Source organism: Podarcis raffonei, chromosome 1, assembly GCF_027172205.1.
Source record: "Podarcis raffonei isolate rPodRaf1 chromosome 1, rPodRaf1.pri, whole genome shotgun sequence".
NCBI classification, from domain to species: domain Eukaryota; kingdom Metazoa; phylum Chordata; class Lepidosauria; order Squamata; family Lacertidae; genus Podarcis; species Podarcis raffonei.
In genome coordinates, this window is record NC_070602.1 from 85845521 (window position 1) to 85864290 (window position 18770).

The window sequence follows — 18770 nt, forward strand, 5'->3', positions numbered from 1 at the left end:
TAAAAAAAACAAGAGACCAACTGGGTCAGGGTCCTAGTCAAAGAAATACTGAAATAAATAATGCATGCAATCCATTACAGTTGATCAGAGGCTCCAGGGGGGATACTATAACTCCTATCAAAAACTGAAAATGCTTCCTGCCTTCTGACCCACAAAAGTCAGTAGGGATGCTTGGTGACTTGTGGCTGTCCACTCTTCTTCAAAATGAAAGGAAGAAATTCTCAGAAAAAAAGAAAAAACAACTTCATGAAAGACCAGTATCCCAAGGCACTTAATGTAGAGTGCACTGAGCTAGGGTTTTTGCTACACATAAGCTACACGTCTTGTTTAGATAGGAGAACACAGCAGCTTGGCTTTTTCCATGGATGGTTCATAGCAAGAAAATGGTGCTTGGATGGTGTCCTTACTGAACAGCCGACTGTGGTACCTCTGTTCAGATGATGTAAAACAGAGTTCTACTTCCAACTTCAGCTAGAAAGACTAGCACGCTCTTGACATTTTGGCATATTGAAGTCCACTCCAAGACAGTAGCTGCAACGATATTTCAGCTCCATGGTTCTCCAAACCTCTGGTGTTTGGAAGGAAGAGCACGTTGGAACCCTCTTGAATTCTCAGGCACTGTGTGCAGGCTGCAGGAGGTGGATCAATTTCTTACAATGTCTTGATGATGAGGGCCGTGGGCTACTGTAGGCACTAGTCTGAGGTTTGTTACATGAAAGTGCTTCCAACTTTTCACTTGCTCCGAGTGACACCAGCACCTGGAAAGGAGATTGGGACAGATATATGTTGTGCCCTGACATAGCCTATTGTGCTAAGCTATGTAGGACATTACCACAATTACTTAGAGAAGGCCTGTGTTTTTAATCCTGCCTCCAACATCACTTCCGCATTATCAGGACACTGTGTTGGGACTTCCATCTACTGCAAGTAATGCACAGCTGATTGAGGAATATGTTATGTTGGGGATGGGACTGAAAACAAGGCCCCCTTTTGAGTAATTATGGTAACTCCCTCAATGTGAATAACACAGCAATAGGATTCTATATAGAGCCTCATAACTCCAGTGTATCTTCAACGTCTGGTACTGAGAAAGATGTCATTCTGACAGAGCTGTTCAATAGTGGAACGAACAGACTCCCATGAGAGGTGTTGGACTCTCCTTCCCTGGAAGTTGTTAAACGGAGGTTGGATGGCCACTTGTCACATATGATCTAGTTGAGATTCCTGCATTGTAGGGAGTTGGGCTAGATGACCCTCAGGAACCCTTCTGACTTTACAATTCTATGATTCTTGGGGAGCACAGTCATGTTTTCATAGAAAGGGGACTAGCAACTTAGGGTTGTATTCAGTGTACTGTCAGTGCAAGGCCTTTTGGCTGTGCAAAGTAACTCCCCTTCCTCCCTGCAAACCCTCTAAATCTGTTAAGGGGCTTCCACAGCCATCCAAAGCAAATTTGGGGAAGGTGTGAGGTGCACAAGAATCAAGGAGAGTTCCTTTACACAAATGCCAATCCTTGCACTAACAGAGCAAGTACATTGGATACCACCCTTACACATAAAAAGTGATGATTGCAACTAGGTAAAGGAAGAATGAGATCTACTGTTGGATGACCTAATATAAGGTCAGGGACACTTGGAACCAACAGAAAGTTATCATGGAAAAAACATCTATTCCTTGAGAATCCAGTGGTGTGATAGTTTGGAGCTCACTTATGTGCAACTGTTTTTGAAAGAATGGAACAGGTTGAGTTATATTGATAACTGCTAATTAAGATGACAAAGCAAGTCAGCTATCACACACTGACTGTTTGTAAAGTGCTTCTCTCATAGAAAGGAAGGGTCAAGAGAATATGGCAGCTAATAGCAGCAATGAACTCTCAAGCCCCTCCCCTCCGCCAACAAGAACCTACCAATGTCATTTTCCTTTTTTGCCCCAATGTACAAACCTCAATTCTTGACCAGCAAGCAAAGCTTCATTATCCTCAACAACCACGGCAGGTAACCTTGCAATAAGGCTTCCGTTATGCATTGTCAGGAATTAACTGAAGCACAATAAATCTGACTGCTGGTTTATTAGGGCCTGCCCTCAGCTCGCCAAGTCTTTTCCCTCCACAGTTGCTGAACTAATACCTGGTGGATCCTGGGCTGCTGGCCAATAGATCGAAGAGCAATGAGTGCTGCCTCTTGCACAGCTGGTTGCGAATCATGGCAGGCCACATCCAATAGACGACCAGGTACCCTGCTCTGGATCAGCAAATCTTCCAGTTCCACCGACTGGCGGCCCAAGTTGCCCAGTGCTGAAGCCGCATTACAGCGGGTCTTGGCTTGCGGATCACTCAGGAGCTGAACAACCCAAGGGACTGCTTTGCTGAGGGCTGGAGTAAGAGGGCCAGCCTGGTAGGCTGCATTGCCAACAGCAAAGCTGGCTGAGCGTCGCACATGTTCGTCCTCATCCGAAAGGCGTTCCAGCAGATGTTCCAGCAGCCCAATCTGGTCCTGCAGAACCTGAGGAAACCCCTGTCTGTGGCGCAGCAAGTTCCCCAAAAGGCTGCAAGTTTTGGCACGAACCGGGCATTCTTGGTGGCACAGCAGGTGGCTCAGTGGTTGGGAAGCAGAGTCTGAACCACATAGGAGTCTCTGTAGGAAAGGCAGGTGAGCTGGACTGGCCCGGGCTATGTGGGTGAGCAGAGAGAGCAAGTCTGCAGTAAGGGCTACTTGGTCTGATAGCAAAACGGCAGACAAGAAGGCAACAGCATGCTTTGAGGCAGCCACCCCCACCACCTGCTCAATGACTCCCTCGTCGCTCAGCACCAAGTGGCACAGGAGACTCAATGGCAACTCTGTCTCTGAGAAGGGAAGGTGGTGAATGCAGGCCTACAAAGAAAGCAAAAGCAGAATAGTGTCTCAAAGTGTGCATATGAAGTTGGCACCAACAAAGTTGTGTTTGTGCAAAGACTTCTGCTTATGCAATGGAACTTACTTTCCTCACCCTAGCCACAAAATCTATTTGTAGTCTTTCCACAAACTGGACAACTTTGTTGGACATAACTCTGAACCTTGATCATTTTAAAAATGTTTCCCATAAAGGGTAAAAATTCCCTTATGTCTTTATGAGACTGGCATTTCCATCCCTTCCCCAGCCTACAACCCCCTTCAAAAAAGGCATGGTGCCTCATTTTATGAAAAGCAGTTTTTTGAGTGCATCCACATAAGCACAACCACCATGAATCAGGATGAAAGGCACTGCTTTGTGTGGAGCAGGACAACTGGTCTGGCTAAGGCAGAGTCTTCATCTAGTGCTTAGACGACCAACATGAGAAAAGGTTTACCTGGAGTAACTGTGCAGGGATTTCAGAGTCCCTTAGACCTGTTGTAATAAGCTCTAAAGTTTCAGGGTCCATGTCCAGAGCAAAGGGGAAACAGAACAGCTGGCAAATTTGGAGCACAACAGCTGATACCAGCTCTGGGTCACCATCCTCTTGCATCTGCCTGAAAGAGGGAAGAAAGCCGTCAAAGTGAGGTGTTAACTTCCAGTTGTAAGTATATTTGGGCTGCAATAGTAAGCTCCAGACTCCGGTCTGAAACCCTGGAGAGCCTCTTATCTGTCAAGTGTAGACAATAAATGAAAATGAGGTAGACTAATAGTCTAACTTGGTATAAGGCAACATTCTATATTCCATCTGCCCTGGCCTGGCCTTCAGCCATTATGTGCTGGTTTTAAGGGGTATCTTGAACAAAAAGTTAATCGCTCTGAGCCAAATCACTGTTTTTTATAAAAGAAGCAAATATACTCTTTTATAGCTATGTTACACCAAGCGGGACATGGGTGGTGCTGTGGTCTAAACCACTGAGCCTAGGGCTTGCTGATCACAAGGCTGGTGGTTCGAATCCCTGCAATGAGGTGAGCTCCCATTGCTCGGTCCCAGCTCCTGCCAACCTAGCAGTTCGAAAGTACATCAAAGTGCAAGTAGATACATAGGTACCACTCCGGCGGGAAGGTAAACAGCGTTTCCATGCGCTGCTCTGGTTTTGTCATGCTGGCCACATGACCCCAAAAAACTGTTTGCTCCCTCGGCCACTAAAGCGAGATGAGCGCCGCAACCCCAGAGTCGTTCGCGACTGAACTTAACTGTCAGGGGTCCTTTAACTTTTTTGTGTTATACCAAAGCAGAAATAGGCTTAATGTGCACACCTTATTTTGACTGTAATTTTTGGAATTAGGAATCAGATACATTGGCGAAGTTTGGAAAAGGGCAAGGAATAAGGTGTACATAGGGATGCTGTAATAAGAAGCTGAAACTGAGGAGAGTTTGGGAGATATGCAGAGCACAACTAGTGCCTCTTTCTAATCTAATCTAATCTAATCCAATGGCCTGTTCAATAAAAACCTTTACGGACAAGTATAATCCTAAAAACTTCATCTTTAATATAAAAACAAAGGTTGTTAGAAAGCCAGATTCAGCTGCATGTATCTGGAACATTCCTGAGATTGAACATAGGGACACAGAAGGTCCCTTCTGCGTCTTGGAGCAGCTTTCTTGCTGAAAATGGGAGTTGGTAAGAAGGGGAGGAGCTAGACCAAAATCAGGGTTGGGGGAGACTGTATTGCTGTGCTGTGTTCGGGTAAATGACAAGTATGTTTCTATGCAGCAGCCTCCTGCCCTTGTCCCACTCTAGCAGCATTTAGTTTACTTCCTTCTATAGCTCAGCCCCGGATTTATCACTCACGTTTGTGCCAAGTAAGCCAGGAAGTCAGGTTCAAGCAGCTTGCTCAGGGTTGCCATCATGACCCCATTGGGCTGGCCCAGCTGGAGAAGGCACTGGTGAGGCTCTCGTGTGAAGATGAAGAGGGCTAAGCTGAGGAAGAGTAAGGTTCCTACAGCAGGGAAAGTATGAGTGAGTACCCCTTAGCCACCTATTCAATGTCCCCTTGCCTTTCCCTATCGGAGAGGTGACTGCCAGAACCAGGCCTGGCACCATGGAAAGACTGTGAGCATCCTTATATACAGCCTCACCAAGACAAACCTCCTCAGCTCTGTCTTCTGACACGTAAATAGCAAGAGGAGACGCCCAAAGGCAATTTGGGGTGGTTCTTACTAAAGGAAAGCCACTTTGTACCTTGTGGTGAGATGAGGTTCCAGTATGGCTCTGGTGCCTCCTGGCCAGCTCTTGGGGTGTCTCCTTCCATCACTGGCTCCTGAGAAGTCAAGTGGAGCACCATGGCAAAGCGATGCCACACGATGCCCCAGAGTTCGGAGGTAGCAAACTCCCGCACTACTGCTGCATCTCCCTGACAGAAGAGGAACAAGCCCCAGAGCAGTGAGATGGGAGCCCAAACACCCTATTCTGCATTGCAGCTCAGGGATTTGGCTCATCGGAGACACCTTAATTCCATGGATGCTCCCTCTGTAGCCTGACAGACCTAAACCCTTTCTGACTGGACCTCTCTTCCCACCTGTATCTAAAAAGCAGGAAGCTGGGCGTCCACTAAGAGGAATTGCTGCACATAACTCAGCTGATATGCCCAGAAAGGGCAGGGACTTAACTGCCTTCCCCATTTTGCTAGGGAATTTAAGGTCTTCATCACCACCAACTGCAACATATATTTTCAAAGATGGAACAGGGTCAATCCTGCAGAATCCTAAGACTCTGCTTTTATTACATTTTAGCTATCATAATATATTTTAATTGGGTGGAAGCAAACTTCTAGTCCATAAGAGGGGAAAAACAATGTGGTAATATGCAGGTGGCTATAGGTGAGAATTTGGCTGGAGTTTCTTCACGTGCAATGTCCTCAATGGTATTTTTTTATTTTTTTTAACTTTCAAATTCTGTAGAAAGAACTGAGCCACCTAGCCAGAAAATATGCTTTCTATGTTATGCAGAAAATATTGCTAACTATGTTAGCAAATTGGGTTGTTTAGGTCCAGTTCTAGACTGTGCTGTCTTTCTCTATCTCAGTGTTACCCAACCTGGTGCCCTCCAGATGTTTGGAACTCCACCTCCCATCAGTCCCAGTTAAGTGTAGATTAGAAAATGGTTGGGGTGATGGCAATTGTGCCCCAAAACACTGAGGATGCCAGGTTGGGGAAGGCTGCTCCGTCCTTTGACCCAAAGTGGCCCTTCCAGTTGTGGATAGGGCAACCTCCAAGGAAGTCCATGAACAGACAGGACAGCACCTGGATGAGAGCCAGTTCCCTACTGCCAAGAGCTATGGGGCTACACATGGCCTTGGCAGAATTAAGCCAGCCATTTCTTACCCTACCCCATTCTGCTTCACCTAACAGTAAATACTTTCCCTAATACCTCCTGGATCATTTGTGTACATCCTCTTGAGCAGCCTTTGCCAACTAGGTGCCCCCAGATGTTAGACCATAACTGTCTGTTGGACCACATGCTGGCTGGGGCTGATGGGAGCTACAATCTAGCAACATCTGGAGGTCACCAGGTTGGCCAATGCTGCTCTAGAGAATGCAAGGAAGCTGCTTGGTGGGGCATGAAGTCATACCTGGCTTAATAGCTGCAGCGTCAAAAGCAGGAGCCCATCATAGAAGCCAGCTCCCATGGGAGGTGGCAGGCATAGCTGAAAGACACCAAGAGAAAGGACTAGACCTGAGACAGTGACCTCAAAGTCAACCACTATATGGCATGACAAGCATGACACAGCCAGTGGCCTATGTGTCCTGATTTGCCCCTGTCTGTCTGGAGCTGGTTTCTTACCTCCGCAGGTTCTGTGAATACAGTAGCTATAATGGCCATGGCTTCCTCTTGCCTGATCATCACAGCAGCGCCATTTTGAATGAAGTATGTCAGCAGCAATCCTGCAGCACTCTGCATAAGACAGAGAGACCCCTCTGTGTGCAGGAATGGCCAGAATGCCTTCTTTACTTGAACTGGATGCAAATCTAGTTATTAGACTCCCCGCAGGAATGGCAATGCTGCTTCCTCCTTCATAGTCTACAGAAGTCCAACTCCGATACCTCTGGTATGACAGGGTAACAGGCAGACCATTTCTTTGCAGTCCAGAAGTATCTAGTACACATTTGTGGGAACAGTGGGATACCTCTTTTTCACAGCTTGTGAAGCTCTGTCTACAATACCTCCAACTGTGTGAGGGAAGATAACTGTTTGGTCCTTTCCTTGACCTTAGTGAGAATCCATCACTCGCCATCGGGTACAGTGTGGAAGAGTTTCTCGTGAGTACAAACCTACAGCTGGGGCTACTGACAATCAGATTACACATATGGGGTAAAAGAATCTATATAGACAGTTCTAAACTCTACCCTGGAGTAGAGATTACTCACTAGAACAGAGGTAGCTGTTGCATGGTTGAAAAGAGCCATGGCTTCCTTCAGCACTATTTCAGACCTAAACCACAATCAAAGAAATAGCAGCATTAGAAGGATGAAGCAACGGATGCCAAGGCCCTCATCTTCAAAGCTAGCAATACTTGCCAGACACTTAAGTGTGTGCCTGGAAAAGGAACGGCAGCTGAAAACTAAGGCTGGGGCTGCACTGTGGCTCAAAAAATGTGGTTATGTTATGTAGCAGCTTCAGTGGAATCCTAAAAACCAGTAATTTCATTTTCTAAATATCAAAAAAAAAACTTCTTGGCAGCACTGTTGCTCACTGCTGGGTACTTTCTGCTTCAGACTAAGAAGCCATCAGTTCAGCACGGCTTACAGTCACCAGAAGTCTAGTCCTTAACACAGGTGCCAGCTCTCTCCTTATGTATACTCTGTGTAAATAGCTGGGAGGCTATTGCTACTGGGCCCCACTCTGGGCAAGCTGCTCCTGAGTTTAGGACAGCTACAGCAAACATTAAAAGAGTGTAGTGGGAGGGATGTATCTGCTTACAGAGCACAGTGAAGCACCATTGTACATCTTCCTGCAAAACATCTCTTGGACTGGCACGTTTTGCAATGGGGCATATCCCTCAAAACCAGGGTTGTGTCAAGCGCCTCCCCATTTTAGCACTGACTCTCCTTACTTCTTGCCAATCCACTTCTTTCCAATCCACACAACTCAAGTTAAGTCTCTGCAAGCCCTTTCCTTTGTTCCCAAGCAGTCAAGGCAAGAATATGAACGGTGCCAAAGCAACAACACTTACTGAGGTGGGAGGATCCGTAGCTGGAGGAGCAGGAGGGAGAAGAGTCTCAGTGAGGCTTCAGCTGCCTGTACTTGTGCCACTTCAGTCAGTGGGACCTTTCAAAGAGACAAGGCTCAGTCCTGATACACTGGGCCCATAAACCATCACCTTTCCATCCCATATCCACTCCTAAGAGAAGCTACCCAATGTTCCTCTCACAATGTTTTGCTCTAAAACCATGGTTATCTCAGTGCCCGTCCCCTGCCCATGCCAATCATGTTGGAACGCCTCTCCTGTTTCCACACCATCCTTTCCCTGATACAGTTTCCAGTTCCTTGCTCATTAACTCTCAAACCCCAGCATCTCTGATTAAATAAGGATCAGGGAGCAGGTTGATGAGAAAGACCCCCTGACTAAGACCAGGGAAAGACACTTCCAGACAATATCAGATGGAAAAATAGTTTGACCTGGTAAGAGGCAGCTTCCTTTCTCCCCCACCCCACCTTCTTAGGGCTGAGACTTTGCATGTGCTCATGATGAGGCAGTTCTCTTTGCAGTTTCAGAATAAAAAAAATACCTTGCCTTGCAGGGCACAAATCAGGGAGCTCAGCCTTTCTGGAGTTGCTAAGCGATGGCACAGAGTCAGACTGACATGGCAACAGGCATACAGCACCTGGGTGATGGAAATGCAAAGCAAGATCAGACCACCGAAGCATCATCACTTTCTTCCCAAGTGAGGAGGGAAAAGGGAATGCATTAAGGCATGTTGCCTCCAAGGATAAGATGCCCTGGGCACCAATTCCCCGACTCCCAGAGAAGAAAGGGAACATGGGGAGACGCGTTACCTTCATCCCATTGAGAGAAGAGGCAGAGCGCTCAATTCCTGAGAGAAGACTTGGAAGCAGGTCATTATCTTTCTCAATGAGCTTCTGGGCTACGTGCTGAGAGATCTGCAATGGAAATCCCTTGCCTTCAGTGCTAACACCATTATCAGTTTCCACCACTTGAGGGAGCAATATAGCCAACTTCTCAGAAACATAAATGCCAATAACCCACCTGCTTTTTGGCCTTATGACATGTGCTGTGCCCTCCTGGGATGCCGCAGGATGCAGCTAGGGCTGCAGTAGAGGCAACTGCCAAGTGTTCACTCCACTCTTGCACTGCCTTTGCTTCTTTGGGGAACACTGTTGGGGGTTGGGGAGCAAAGAGAATACACCAAGTAAGGTTAAATACACCAACTGGAAGTGGAACAGAAATGCCACTTACAGTGATATTATCTATTATTGTCTACTTTTATTTGTCACTTTTTTGCTCAAAGTGGACCCAAATGCATCCTCCATATAAAAGGGAGGTCTACTACATCCACCCTACCTTTAAACCATCAAATTAAGAGTGAAAAGCCTGGGTAAAAGAAACACTTTTGCCTAGTGCATAAAAATAGAGATGACACTAGGCTTGCCTCTCTGGGCAGAGCACTCCATAATTAGGCAGCCACCACTGAAAAGGCCTGTTTTCATAGAATCGTAGAGTTGGAAGAGACCCCAAGGTTCATCTAGTCCAACCCCCTGCAATACAGGAATCTCAACTAAAGCATCCATGACAGATGACCATCCAACCTCTGCTTAAAAACTTCAAAGGAAGGAGAGTCCACAACCTCCCAAGAGAGACCCCTCCACTGTTGAACAGCTCCTACTGTCGGAAAGTTCTTTCAGATGTTTAGTCTGGAATCAGGAGGCATTTTGCATTATCCCAAAATGCAGTCAGATGGGCACATTCTCCACAGCATTTGTTACCTTCCTGAGCTGGCTGCTTACAGCTAGCCCCGCGGCAGAGCACATCCAGAAGGCGGTGATGCTCCTCAAACAAGCTGGTGTAAAAGGGAATGGAGATGGATGGGCAGGCACAATCCATGCTCTCACACAAGTGGGTGAAGCACTGTAAGGATAAGAGACAAGAGATGCTGTTGCAGTGAGGATAGTATAGGTCTGGGAGTTGTGGGGAGCCTAGAGCAAGAGTGGGGAAACTTTTTCAACCTGAGGCCCGCATTCCCTTCTGGGCAACCTTCCAGAAGCCCTATGCTATGCTGTATGTAGCCAAAGACAAAAGAGGGCACAGAAATGAATGTACTACAGATATGTTATATATTTTGGGATGTAGGAACAATAGCTGTTCCTCATCTTTGAAAAAGTCAAACTCTGGGTTGGAACCCATTTTTGTCCCAAGCCTTAAAACACACAGGTTCCAGGGGTAGGCAGGGAGAAGTGAACATTAAATTGAGAAGAAAACTGAATTAAATTTAATATAGTTTCCCTTAAATTAAATTTAATGAAATTAAACTGAGCATTAAACATTAAAAGGATGCTGAAGGGAGAGGGAGAGAGACTGAGATAAGATGGAGATGAGTAGACCAGGAGATAGGAGGCTTCAAAGGGACCCTTACCATCAGGCTTTGTTCTCGCAGCCTGCTCTCTTGGTCTGTGGGCTGAACCAGCAGTGCAGGTAACAGGGCAAGGAAGCGACTGGCAGAACTGTGGAATGCCTGCAAACTAGAGAAGTATCTGTGTTTATAGGTTCGACATAGAAGCTTAGCCTTGAAACATGGCAGTGAGCTCAACACAGGCACTCAGATTCTCCCTTTCTTTGGCCAGTACTGTATAATTGTGTAATGCTCAGAACCTGTATGATGACAGGTAACTAGGGACATTATATGCCATTTCCAGTTCTCAGACTAAATAATGGCACAAGGCATCAGAGTGTGGAATGAAACTGCTTCTTTTTGGTATTTACTGTATTCATGCACACTGTGCTTTAATTTTGCCTACTCCCATACTGCCGACAACATAGCATAATTCACCTTCATATTTCATCTGCCATGAAAGTGTCTTACCTTTGCTTCTTTCCACTCTGCTGTCGGTTGAAATCACTGGCAAAGTAGGCTGACAGGACAGTGATTAAGTCTATCAGTAGGGTGATGTACCAGGGCTGCTGTGGGATAGAGAGAGAGGTATGTGTTTTGGGGGCTGGATTCCAACTGGTTGGGTGCCCCATAGAAAGAACCAGTAATCAAGAACTACCGGAATCATCTGCCAAGGTAAGAAGAATGGGAGGAGGAGGAAACTAACAGAGTTCTCAGTAAAGTAGGTTGAATTCTGTGCCAAATTTAACCTTTGTACAGATGCACAGGATCTGTAGAGGAAAGACTGTTTTCCATTACAGTGTAAACTCCATGCGGCACAAAATTTGGGATCAAAGAATGAGGCTTTTAAATAATCTCACCAATAAATGTTTTTAGTTCCCAGAGTTATCCACATATATGTTAAACATGCTGGTATCAGCTGTGGTAAGGTCAGACACCCTGGAGGTTTCAAGTAATCAGGTGATAAAGTTACTCAGCCAAGCCATCAGTTCCTAGCCCCTTGTCCGCCATTCATACCTCCTCTTCTTCCTAGCTGCTTATGATTCTTGTCAAAATATCCCAGATTCTGCAGAACACTCTAACAATGCTTTTAACCTTGTGCAAGTTAAATACTTTTACATAATGAACCTTCTTTTTAAAAAAAATCCAAATACTATATGCTTATTTTGGATTATAGTCCAATAAGAAAAAGGTCCAATTAACAGCCTGCTATGCACCTAGACGCTTTAACTCTTCAAAATGCAAGTACCCGACATGGTGTCCTCCAGATAATGTGGTCATCATCCCTGACCATTGGCCATGCTGGGAGGGGGAGAGTTGTATTCTAAAGCACCTGGAGGGCACCACGTTGGCTACCCCCTGTTTTGGCGAATGCCTCTTCTCTACCTGCTTGATGTTGATACTCTCCAGGATACTTCCCGCTAGCTCCACAAGGAAGTGGGATAATCCTGTGTCACTGCAGAAGTTGTACAACAGCTCCGTGTCACAGCGGGTACTTAACAAGTTGCCAATAACATGGAGGGCAGGGCGAAGATGGGAAGCTCCCTCCAGCATTCCCTCCAGCACCTGTATAAGGAAAAGGGGTAAATGTACATAGGACATACAACTTGTCCCCATACAGGGCAAGAGTCATGGCAGAAACAGAGACCTTCCCCACACCAATGCCTAAAGTGCTCTAGAAACACCATACAAACTACTGATTCCACAGTCACTCTGTCTTCAACAGCATCACAGCACACTCTTGCCATCCCAAAATTCATCCATGAGATGTTGCTCCCAACTAAAGAGTTAATGACATGCCCAGCTTCCTTTCTAGGATCCACACATTTTTATAAGACCTCTATACCCTGTCAATTCTTAAGAGTCTCCATCTTTCCAAGCTGTCCCTAGTCTCTATGTATGTGGCTCATCATGTACTAGCTGAAAGGCCAAAACTACCAAAGGAATTCAACAAGGAAAGCATGTTTCCACCAGTTTCTTTCCTCTTCTCTCTGTAGGAAATCTCGCTTAGCTTCTGAAGGACATACCCAGCATACAGCAAACATACCGTGTGTGTGTGTGTTTAGCCCTTCCCTACAACTCACCTGCCGACCAGAATCCTTGAGTCGGGCATGGATGCGCTGCACAAAAGCTGGGTCTCCCAGAAGACTCAGTGGGGCACTCAGCTGCACATGGGCAGGATCTGTGGCATCTATCAAGTGCTGCCACTCCTCATCGCTATCCAACTCCTAAGAGGCAATAGTGAGTCAGTGAGGACCACCACCACCAGAAAGCCAGGACAGTACTTTCTTGCAACTATGCAAATGACTGTGGTACCTGGCCATGCGCTCACCTCAGTCTCCAGATCCACAGTGTCAATGCTGCGTCTGCCTCGTGCTTCTGCTCTGCCACTTTCTGGCCTCAGCTCTGGGAATTCCCGCTCGTAATCCTGTGTGATCCGATTCTCTCTGTCCATGAAGAAGAGGGATGAGAGGCTGAAGGCAGGCTACACAGCAATGAAATGTTCTCACCCCGGCTTTCGTTTTCTCTTGTAAAGGACCCCTGGATGGTTAAGTCCAGTCAAAGGTGACTATGGAGTGCAGCACTCATCTCGCTTTCAGGCCGAGGGAGCCAGTGTTTGTCCGCAGACAGCTTTCCAGGTCATGTGGCCAGCATGACTAAATCGCTTCTGGTGCAACGGGACACCATGAAGAGTGCCAGAGAGCACAGAAATGCCATTTACCTTCCCACCGCAGCAATACCTATTTATCTACTCACAATGGTATGCTTTCAAACTGCTAGGTTGGCAGAAGCTGAGACATATATATGTCAGCTAATTTAGTTGTTTCCAGTGTTGTCTTGGTCATTTGGTATTACTTAGAGCAACAGTATCTCTATCTGAAAATCCTGCAAGCTGGAACTTACGTTTCTATGTATAACTTTGTCCAGAGCTGTTTTGCTGAGCCTATGACAGCAGTAAAAGATTTGGACCTTACTCTGATTCTGTGTGGTGTCTGGTACTGCCAGCTTTAGATCCACACTTCCCTTGCACGTGTATCATATACCACATTCCCAACAAAATAAATGCATTTCAACTCCTTCTTCTCACCGAGGTGTGGGGGAAGATTCCTTTTGCTCCCACTCCATTCCCTTTCCTCCAAGGCTAGGGTGCCTCTGTTCTCCAGTGCCAGGAGCTGCCCGATTCGCTTCTCTGGGATCTGTCTGAGCAAGGCAGGCTTTGTGTGTGTGGCTCTGGACCCCCTTGGGGGTTTCTTCCTTAAACGAAGCCTTGGATTTCCCCATCTCCTGAAAGAAGTCAAGCAACACAGGATGATTCTAATGGACCAGACCCCACCATACCGTAAGTTGCCTTGCCAGCAATGGTACTACCTGCCTCTCACCTTTCTCCGAGCCTCCTGGGCCATCTTCTGCCGTGCTTTCCTCAAGATCTTTGACTGGCCACTGTGAGGGGCCAGCGAGTGTGTCTGCTGCTCTTTCAGGGCCTGCAGTTCAGGAGGCAGTTTGCTGGTGAAAGGGTTGGTAATGCCTTGATCCGCTGTGTCATCAATTACTGCAAAAGAGAAATGTCCATGTCGGTGACTGGGCTTGCTTGAACTGGGCTCTGTAAGGAAAGGCAGATGCAGGAGCCAGATGGGGGGAAATTGCAAGTAAGCATGGCAGCTGGTACTCACCAGTGACCCGCCCTGCAATGAAGGGGTGATAGAGTAACTCTGGCCAGGACAGGCGCTGCCGAGGGTCTTTCATCAACAGGCCTTGCAAGAAGCTCTACACAGTAATGAGAGATGGTCACTTGCACGTCCTCACACTACTTATAGTCTATAACCCCAGCTGCTAATTTTACAAGGAAAACCTTGGAGCCAATGAAATTTCTTGGTTGCTGTGGGAAGAGTCTATTCAATCCATGCATACAAAAAGCACATTTTCCAGAATGTTCCCATTTTTTTCATTTTTAAGTTTCTAGCTCTGAAGATTACTGAAAAAAGTCTTGCAAACATGGCTGCATATTCTGCCTTAAGAAAGAAACCTGGTGGCCCCAATACCACCAAAACATGTTTGCACACAGAGCTACATTCCTTGGCACAGATGTAGCAATGTGGTGTCTTTCAGACATTGTGGACAACATTTCCCTAACCACTGGCCATGCTGGCTGTGGCTGATGCAGTCAAAATCATTGGGGGGCACCCCTGCCTTAGCAAGTATACTCTTATCCCAGTCTAATCCCCACAGGCAGTGGGGTAGGATAAGGATTGGAGAATGCACTTAAAAGCTGCATTTCTACCTTTCAGACATACACACCAACAGTGTGAAAGAGGCCAAGTGTCATGAGTGAACAAAATCTAAGGTGTTCAAGTTTCCAAGGAGAGAACAAACTCAAACCATGGATACATACAGTGCAATGCCAGAGATACAGATAGCTGAGTTTGAGTCATGGGAAACCCAAAAGTGTAAGCTTCTAGAGCAAAATATATCTCTTAGCAGGGCAATCTACCTTACAGGGCTCTTGTGTGTGGATAAAATGAGACTAAAGAAGCAATGCATCTAAACCTGCCCTGAGATCATTGGATGGAGTGGGGAAGGCATTTAAGTACAGTTACCTTGAAGTTGGGGCTCATGTTTTTTGGCCACTTGATGGGGTCCTTGATGATCAAGCTCACCAACTGGAAGATGCTGTTGGTGTAGAAGGGTGGTGTCCCCACACACAGCTCATACAGAATGCATCCCACTGACCAGAGGTCAGCTGTGTGGTCGTAGGGTTTCTCTTCCACTAGCTCAGGTGCCATATACAGTGGCGTGCCTTTTATAGATGTCAGCACCATGGTGTGAATACTCATTGCACGGGCAAACCTTCCCAGGAAAGAAAGAAGACAACTGAGACCTTTCAGTAATGAGACCAGAGATTGGTTGGGGAGATCAGTTCTTAACATACCTACCCAAAGTCACAGAGCTTGATCACTCCGCCTTTCCCAAGAAGGATGTTTTGGGGTTTCATGTCACGGTGCAAAATTCGGTGGGAATGCAGATAATAGAGCGCCGAGACCAACTGAGAGGCAATATCTTGCACCTGAAAGAAAATGACAACCCTGATACTTTGCAAAGCCCATTTAATCCTGTAGGGATGCTCCACATCTCCAGCATAAAACTTCCATTCCTTTTTGTTATCTTTGCCGATGCCCCTCAATTGTGAATCACAAGTCCTTCCCCAACACACAGAAATCTACTTGTATTATCCTAAGACAACTAGATCTATTTTTATCCTTAAGGGCAGCAGAGAGCAAGCATTTCCATTCTTCTATGTACCCTTCAGGTATTTGAAGACTGCAATCATGTCCATCTGCTGCTAGACTTCTCTTCTCCAGATTCAACGCTAGTTCAAAACACATATGTTCACTCAGGCATCACTTGAAGTGTGACTCCAGATATTCTTATTTATTTAGGATAAGGGCTGTAGCTCAGTGGTAGAGCTTTGCATACAGAAGGTCCCAGGTTCAATCCTCAGCATCTCTAGATAGGGCTGGCAATGTCCCTTGTCTAGAACACTGGAGAGTCACTGCCAGTCAAAGCAGACATAACTGAGCTAGATGGACTAATGGTTTGACTCAAGGCAGCTTCCTATCTTCTTATTAATAATCATGGTGAATTTTATACTGAGTATGTAATGTTTTATGGTTTATTGTGTTTTTATATTGTACCATACACCACTTTTGATATTCCAATTTGAGCAATATATAAATTGGTTAAAAAAATTAATAAACAAAAAGACATACAGTACCAACTTCCTTAAACCTTTCCTTGATTTAAGCTGTTCTAATATCATCCCTGGTATCAAATTCTGAGGGATGGGTCTCTAGTTTCTCAGATCATCTTTTTTAAGATTGGGACTGTCTGGTAAGCACCTCAGTCACTATTCCAGGAGATGTAACAGGTTCATATCAAAGTACACAGCTGGAGAATTTATGGCCTAGCAGAGACCGACACCTACCAGCTACTCTCCCATTCTGGGAGTCATTTATCACACTGAATCCCCACTCACTCTTCTGGTCATAGTTACCTGCTCCTCAGGCAAGTTCCCATCATCCTCAAGGATCTGAAAAAGCTCCCCTTCCGCATAATCTGTCACTACTACAACCTGAAGGAGATAAACAAGACCAGAATGCCAATGAGAACATTTTCAAAGGTGGGACACTTGTGGGTAGGGAATGACAGTATGACTAAGCTCTCTGTACTGTTTGAAGCCAACAGGAAACCACCATCAAAAGAAGAGTGTGCAGCAGCTACCAACACCTTTTTATTTGACTGATGAAGGTCCCTATGGAGAGCTCCAAACTCTAAGTGTGTTGGGACACTCTTTGGATAATGTCATTCTGCTGATAGTTCTTGGCAGGTTAATTGCCTGATGCAGCCTCATGAACCAATAGGCTTGACATGGCAATCCACACTTCTACAGACAAGATGTGTAATTTAGATAGCTGTTACCAAAATGGCTAAATTTTAGTTCACTCCTCCTAGGTACTCATTGGGACATCTGGAGAACACCATATAACCTAAACTTCATCAAACAAAATGTAGCCATTTTCAGGCCTTTCTGCTTCTTGGGGGACTTTCCACAGAGCCAGGAAGACACCATTTTCTTCTTCACCTCCCACACTTAAAAAGGACCCCCAGCAAGTCCCTTACCTCTTTATCAGTCTCAAAACTGTCAAGCATCTGGACAATGTTGGGATGATGAAGCCCCCTCATGATCTCAATCTCTCGCTGCAAATTCTTCAGCTCTTTCTGTGAACGACCCACTTTGGGGATAAACTTCAGGGCCACCACCTGCCAAATATTATATTATTATTATTATTATTATTATTATTATTATTATTATTATTATTAATTTTAAAAGGCTGGAAAGGTGTCATACACTACTTTCCCCTCTGTCTGTCCCTGAAAAACTCATTGTGAAACAATGACCACTGCACGCTCAGGAACAGGAATATAGCAATCTTTGGAAACAACTCTCCCTAAATTAACTCTCTTGCCTGTTGATGAGGTCCATCCCCCTGTTCCCTTGTGCTCTTACCTGTGCACTGTATTTGCGACGCCCCTTGTACACTCTTCCAAAAGAGCCTTCGCCAATCATCTCCAAGACATGATACTTCTCCATTATGGGAATGTGGGGAGGGGTGGGTATTAATCTGAAAGGGCAGAGACAAGAGATTAAGCTACACACGAACAGTAAATGAAAAATGTAAGCACAATGGCAAAGCATGTCAATTCACAATACCATTTTGCAAAATTATTATTATTATATTTGTATAGCTCCCTTCATGTGAAGATCCCAGGGCTGTTCACAACAGGAAAATGCAAAATAAGCATACAAATCATGCACATGTGGTCAAAACCAAGAATTAAAAAGGAAAAAGGGAGCAAAGCAGTCAGAAAAGGTTGGGGAAAGGGGAGTAGACTCTGGCAAAGCCAATATGACATGCATATCAGGCAAACAGCTCTAAAGAAGGGTCCCAGATCTCAGAATAGTTGTGCTTTTTGCATCTCCAGGCAAAAGCAGTTTTTTCACGGATGCATGAGAAGAAACCCCTCCAACCAAGGAGCTATTGGAGGAGATATCAAGTCCTTGCAATGCTGTAAAACCAATCGCTTAGCCACCAATAAAGCATGCAAGTTCCAGGACATTAGGATATAACAGAGCCATCCATGACCATCCAAATATTTCAGGGACAGTCTCACAACAAAACTAATTTGAGCAAGCACCTTCACCGAAAAAGAAGCCAAAGCAAGGCATGTTTTTAATGCTTCCCGAGAAAAAAGTTAAGGCACCCCTGGTCCAAAGTGCCCCATCAACACACACAGTCTTTTTAGCCATCTTCTTGCCTGCACAACTCTCCGAATCCCTTTGGCTATACTGTATAAAGTCCTCACCCGGCCACGGCGTCTTGAGGAGCCTCCTAAGGCGACGATCCTACGCCCACCTACTTAGGAGTAAGCTCCACAAAAGTGAAATGGGGCAGAGAAATGCACACAAGGTCGGGCTGTGCGCCGCAGCCCGACACCGGCTCCTTCGCCTCAGCCTCCTCCTTCCAGGTCACTCCAGGGGAAGGACAGACGCACCCACGTCCTACCCGCCCCGTCTCACAAAGCCTTTGCCGTGCTGAGCCCCGGCGGGGGCCGTTGGAACCCGGCGGCTCGAGAGTAGGGCGGGGCGGGGCGGACGGAGGCTAGTTAGCCGCGCAGGCCCCGCGCAACGGCGTCTCCCGGCTGTTGCCTA

General features: G+C 46.0%; 1 protein-coding gene across 2 annotated transcripts; it reads right to left on the reverse strand.

Moving 5' to 3' along the window:
- Positions 1-313: 313 nt before the first annotated feature.
- STK36 (serine/threonine kinase 36) lies at positions 314-18738 on the reverse strand. 2 transcript variants are annotated; one of them, XM_053402009.1, is made up of 27 exons: positions 18425-18738; positions 17568-17682; positions 17180-17320; positions 16554-16631; positions 15436-15566; positions 15100-15349; positions 14176-14269; positions 13885-14054; positions 13593-13789; positions 12837-12951; positions 12589-12732; positions 11891-12070; positions 10976-11073; positions 10529-10634; positions 9882-10023; positions 9145-9272; positions 8934-9038; positions 8666-8761; positions 8110-8204; positions 7304-7367; positions 6720-6830; positions 6508-6582; positions 5118-5289; positions 4728-4875; positions 3329-3488; positions 2130-2873; positions 314-758 (listed from the first exon to the last, which is right to left on the reverse strand). In XM_053402009.1, the coding sequence occupies exons 2-27, from the start codon at positions 17649-17651 to the stop codon at positions 612-614; spliced, it is 3975 nt and encodes a 1324-aa protein (XP_053257984.1). In that variant the 5' UTR covers positions 17652-17682; positions 18425-18738; the 3' UTR covers positions 314-611. The 2 variants fall into 2 exon arrangements, with proteins under 2 accessions (XP_053257984.1, XP_053257985.1); XM_053402010.1 differs by lacking the exons at positions 6508-6582; positions 6720-6830.
- Positions 18739-18770: the final 32 nt, after the last annotated feature.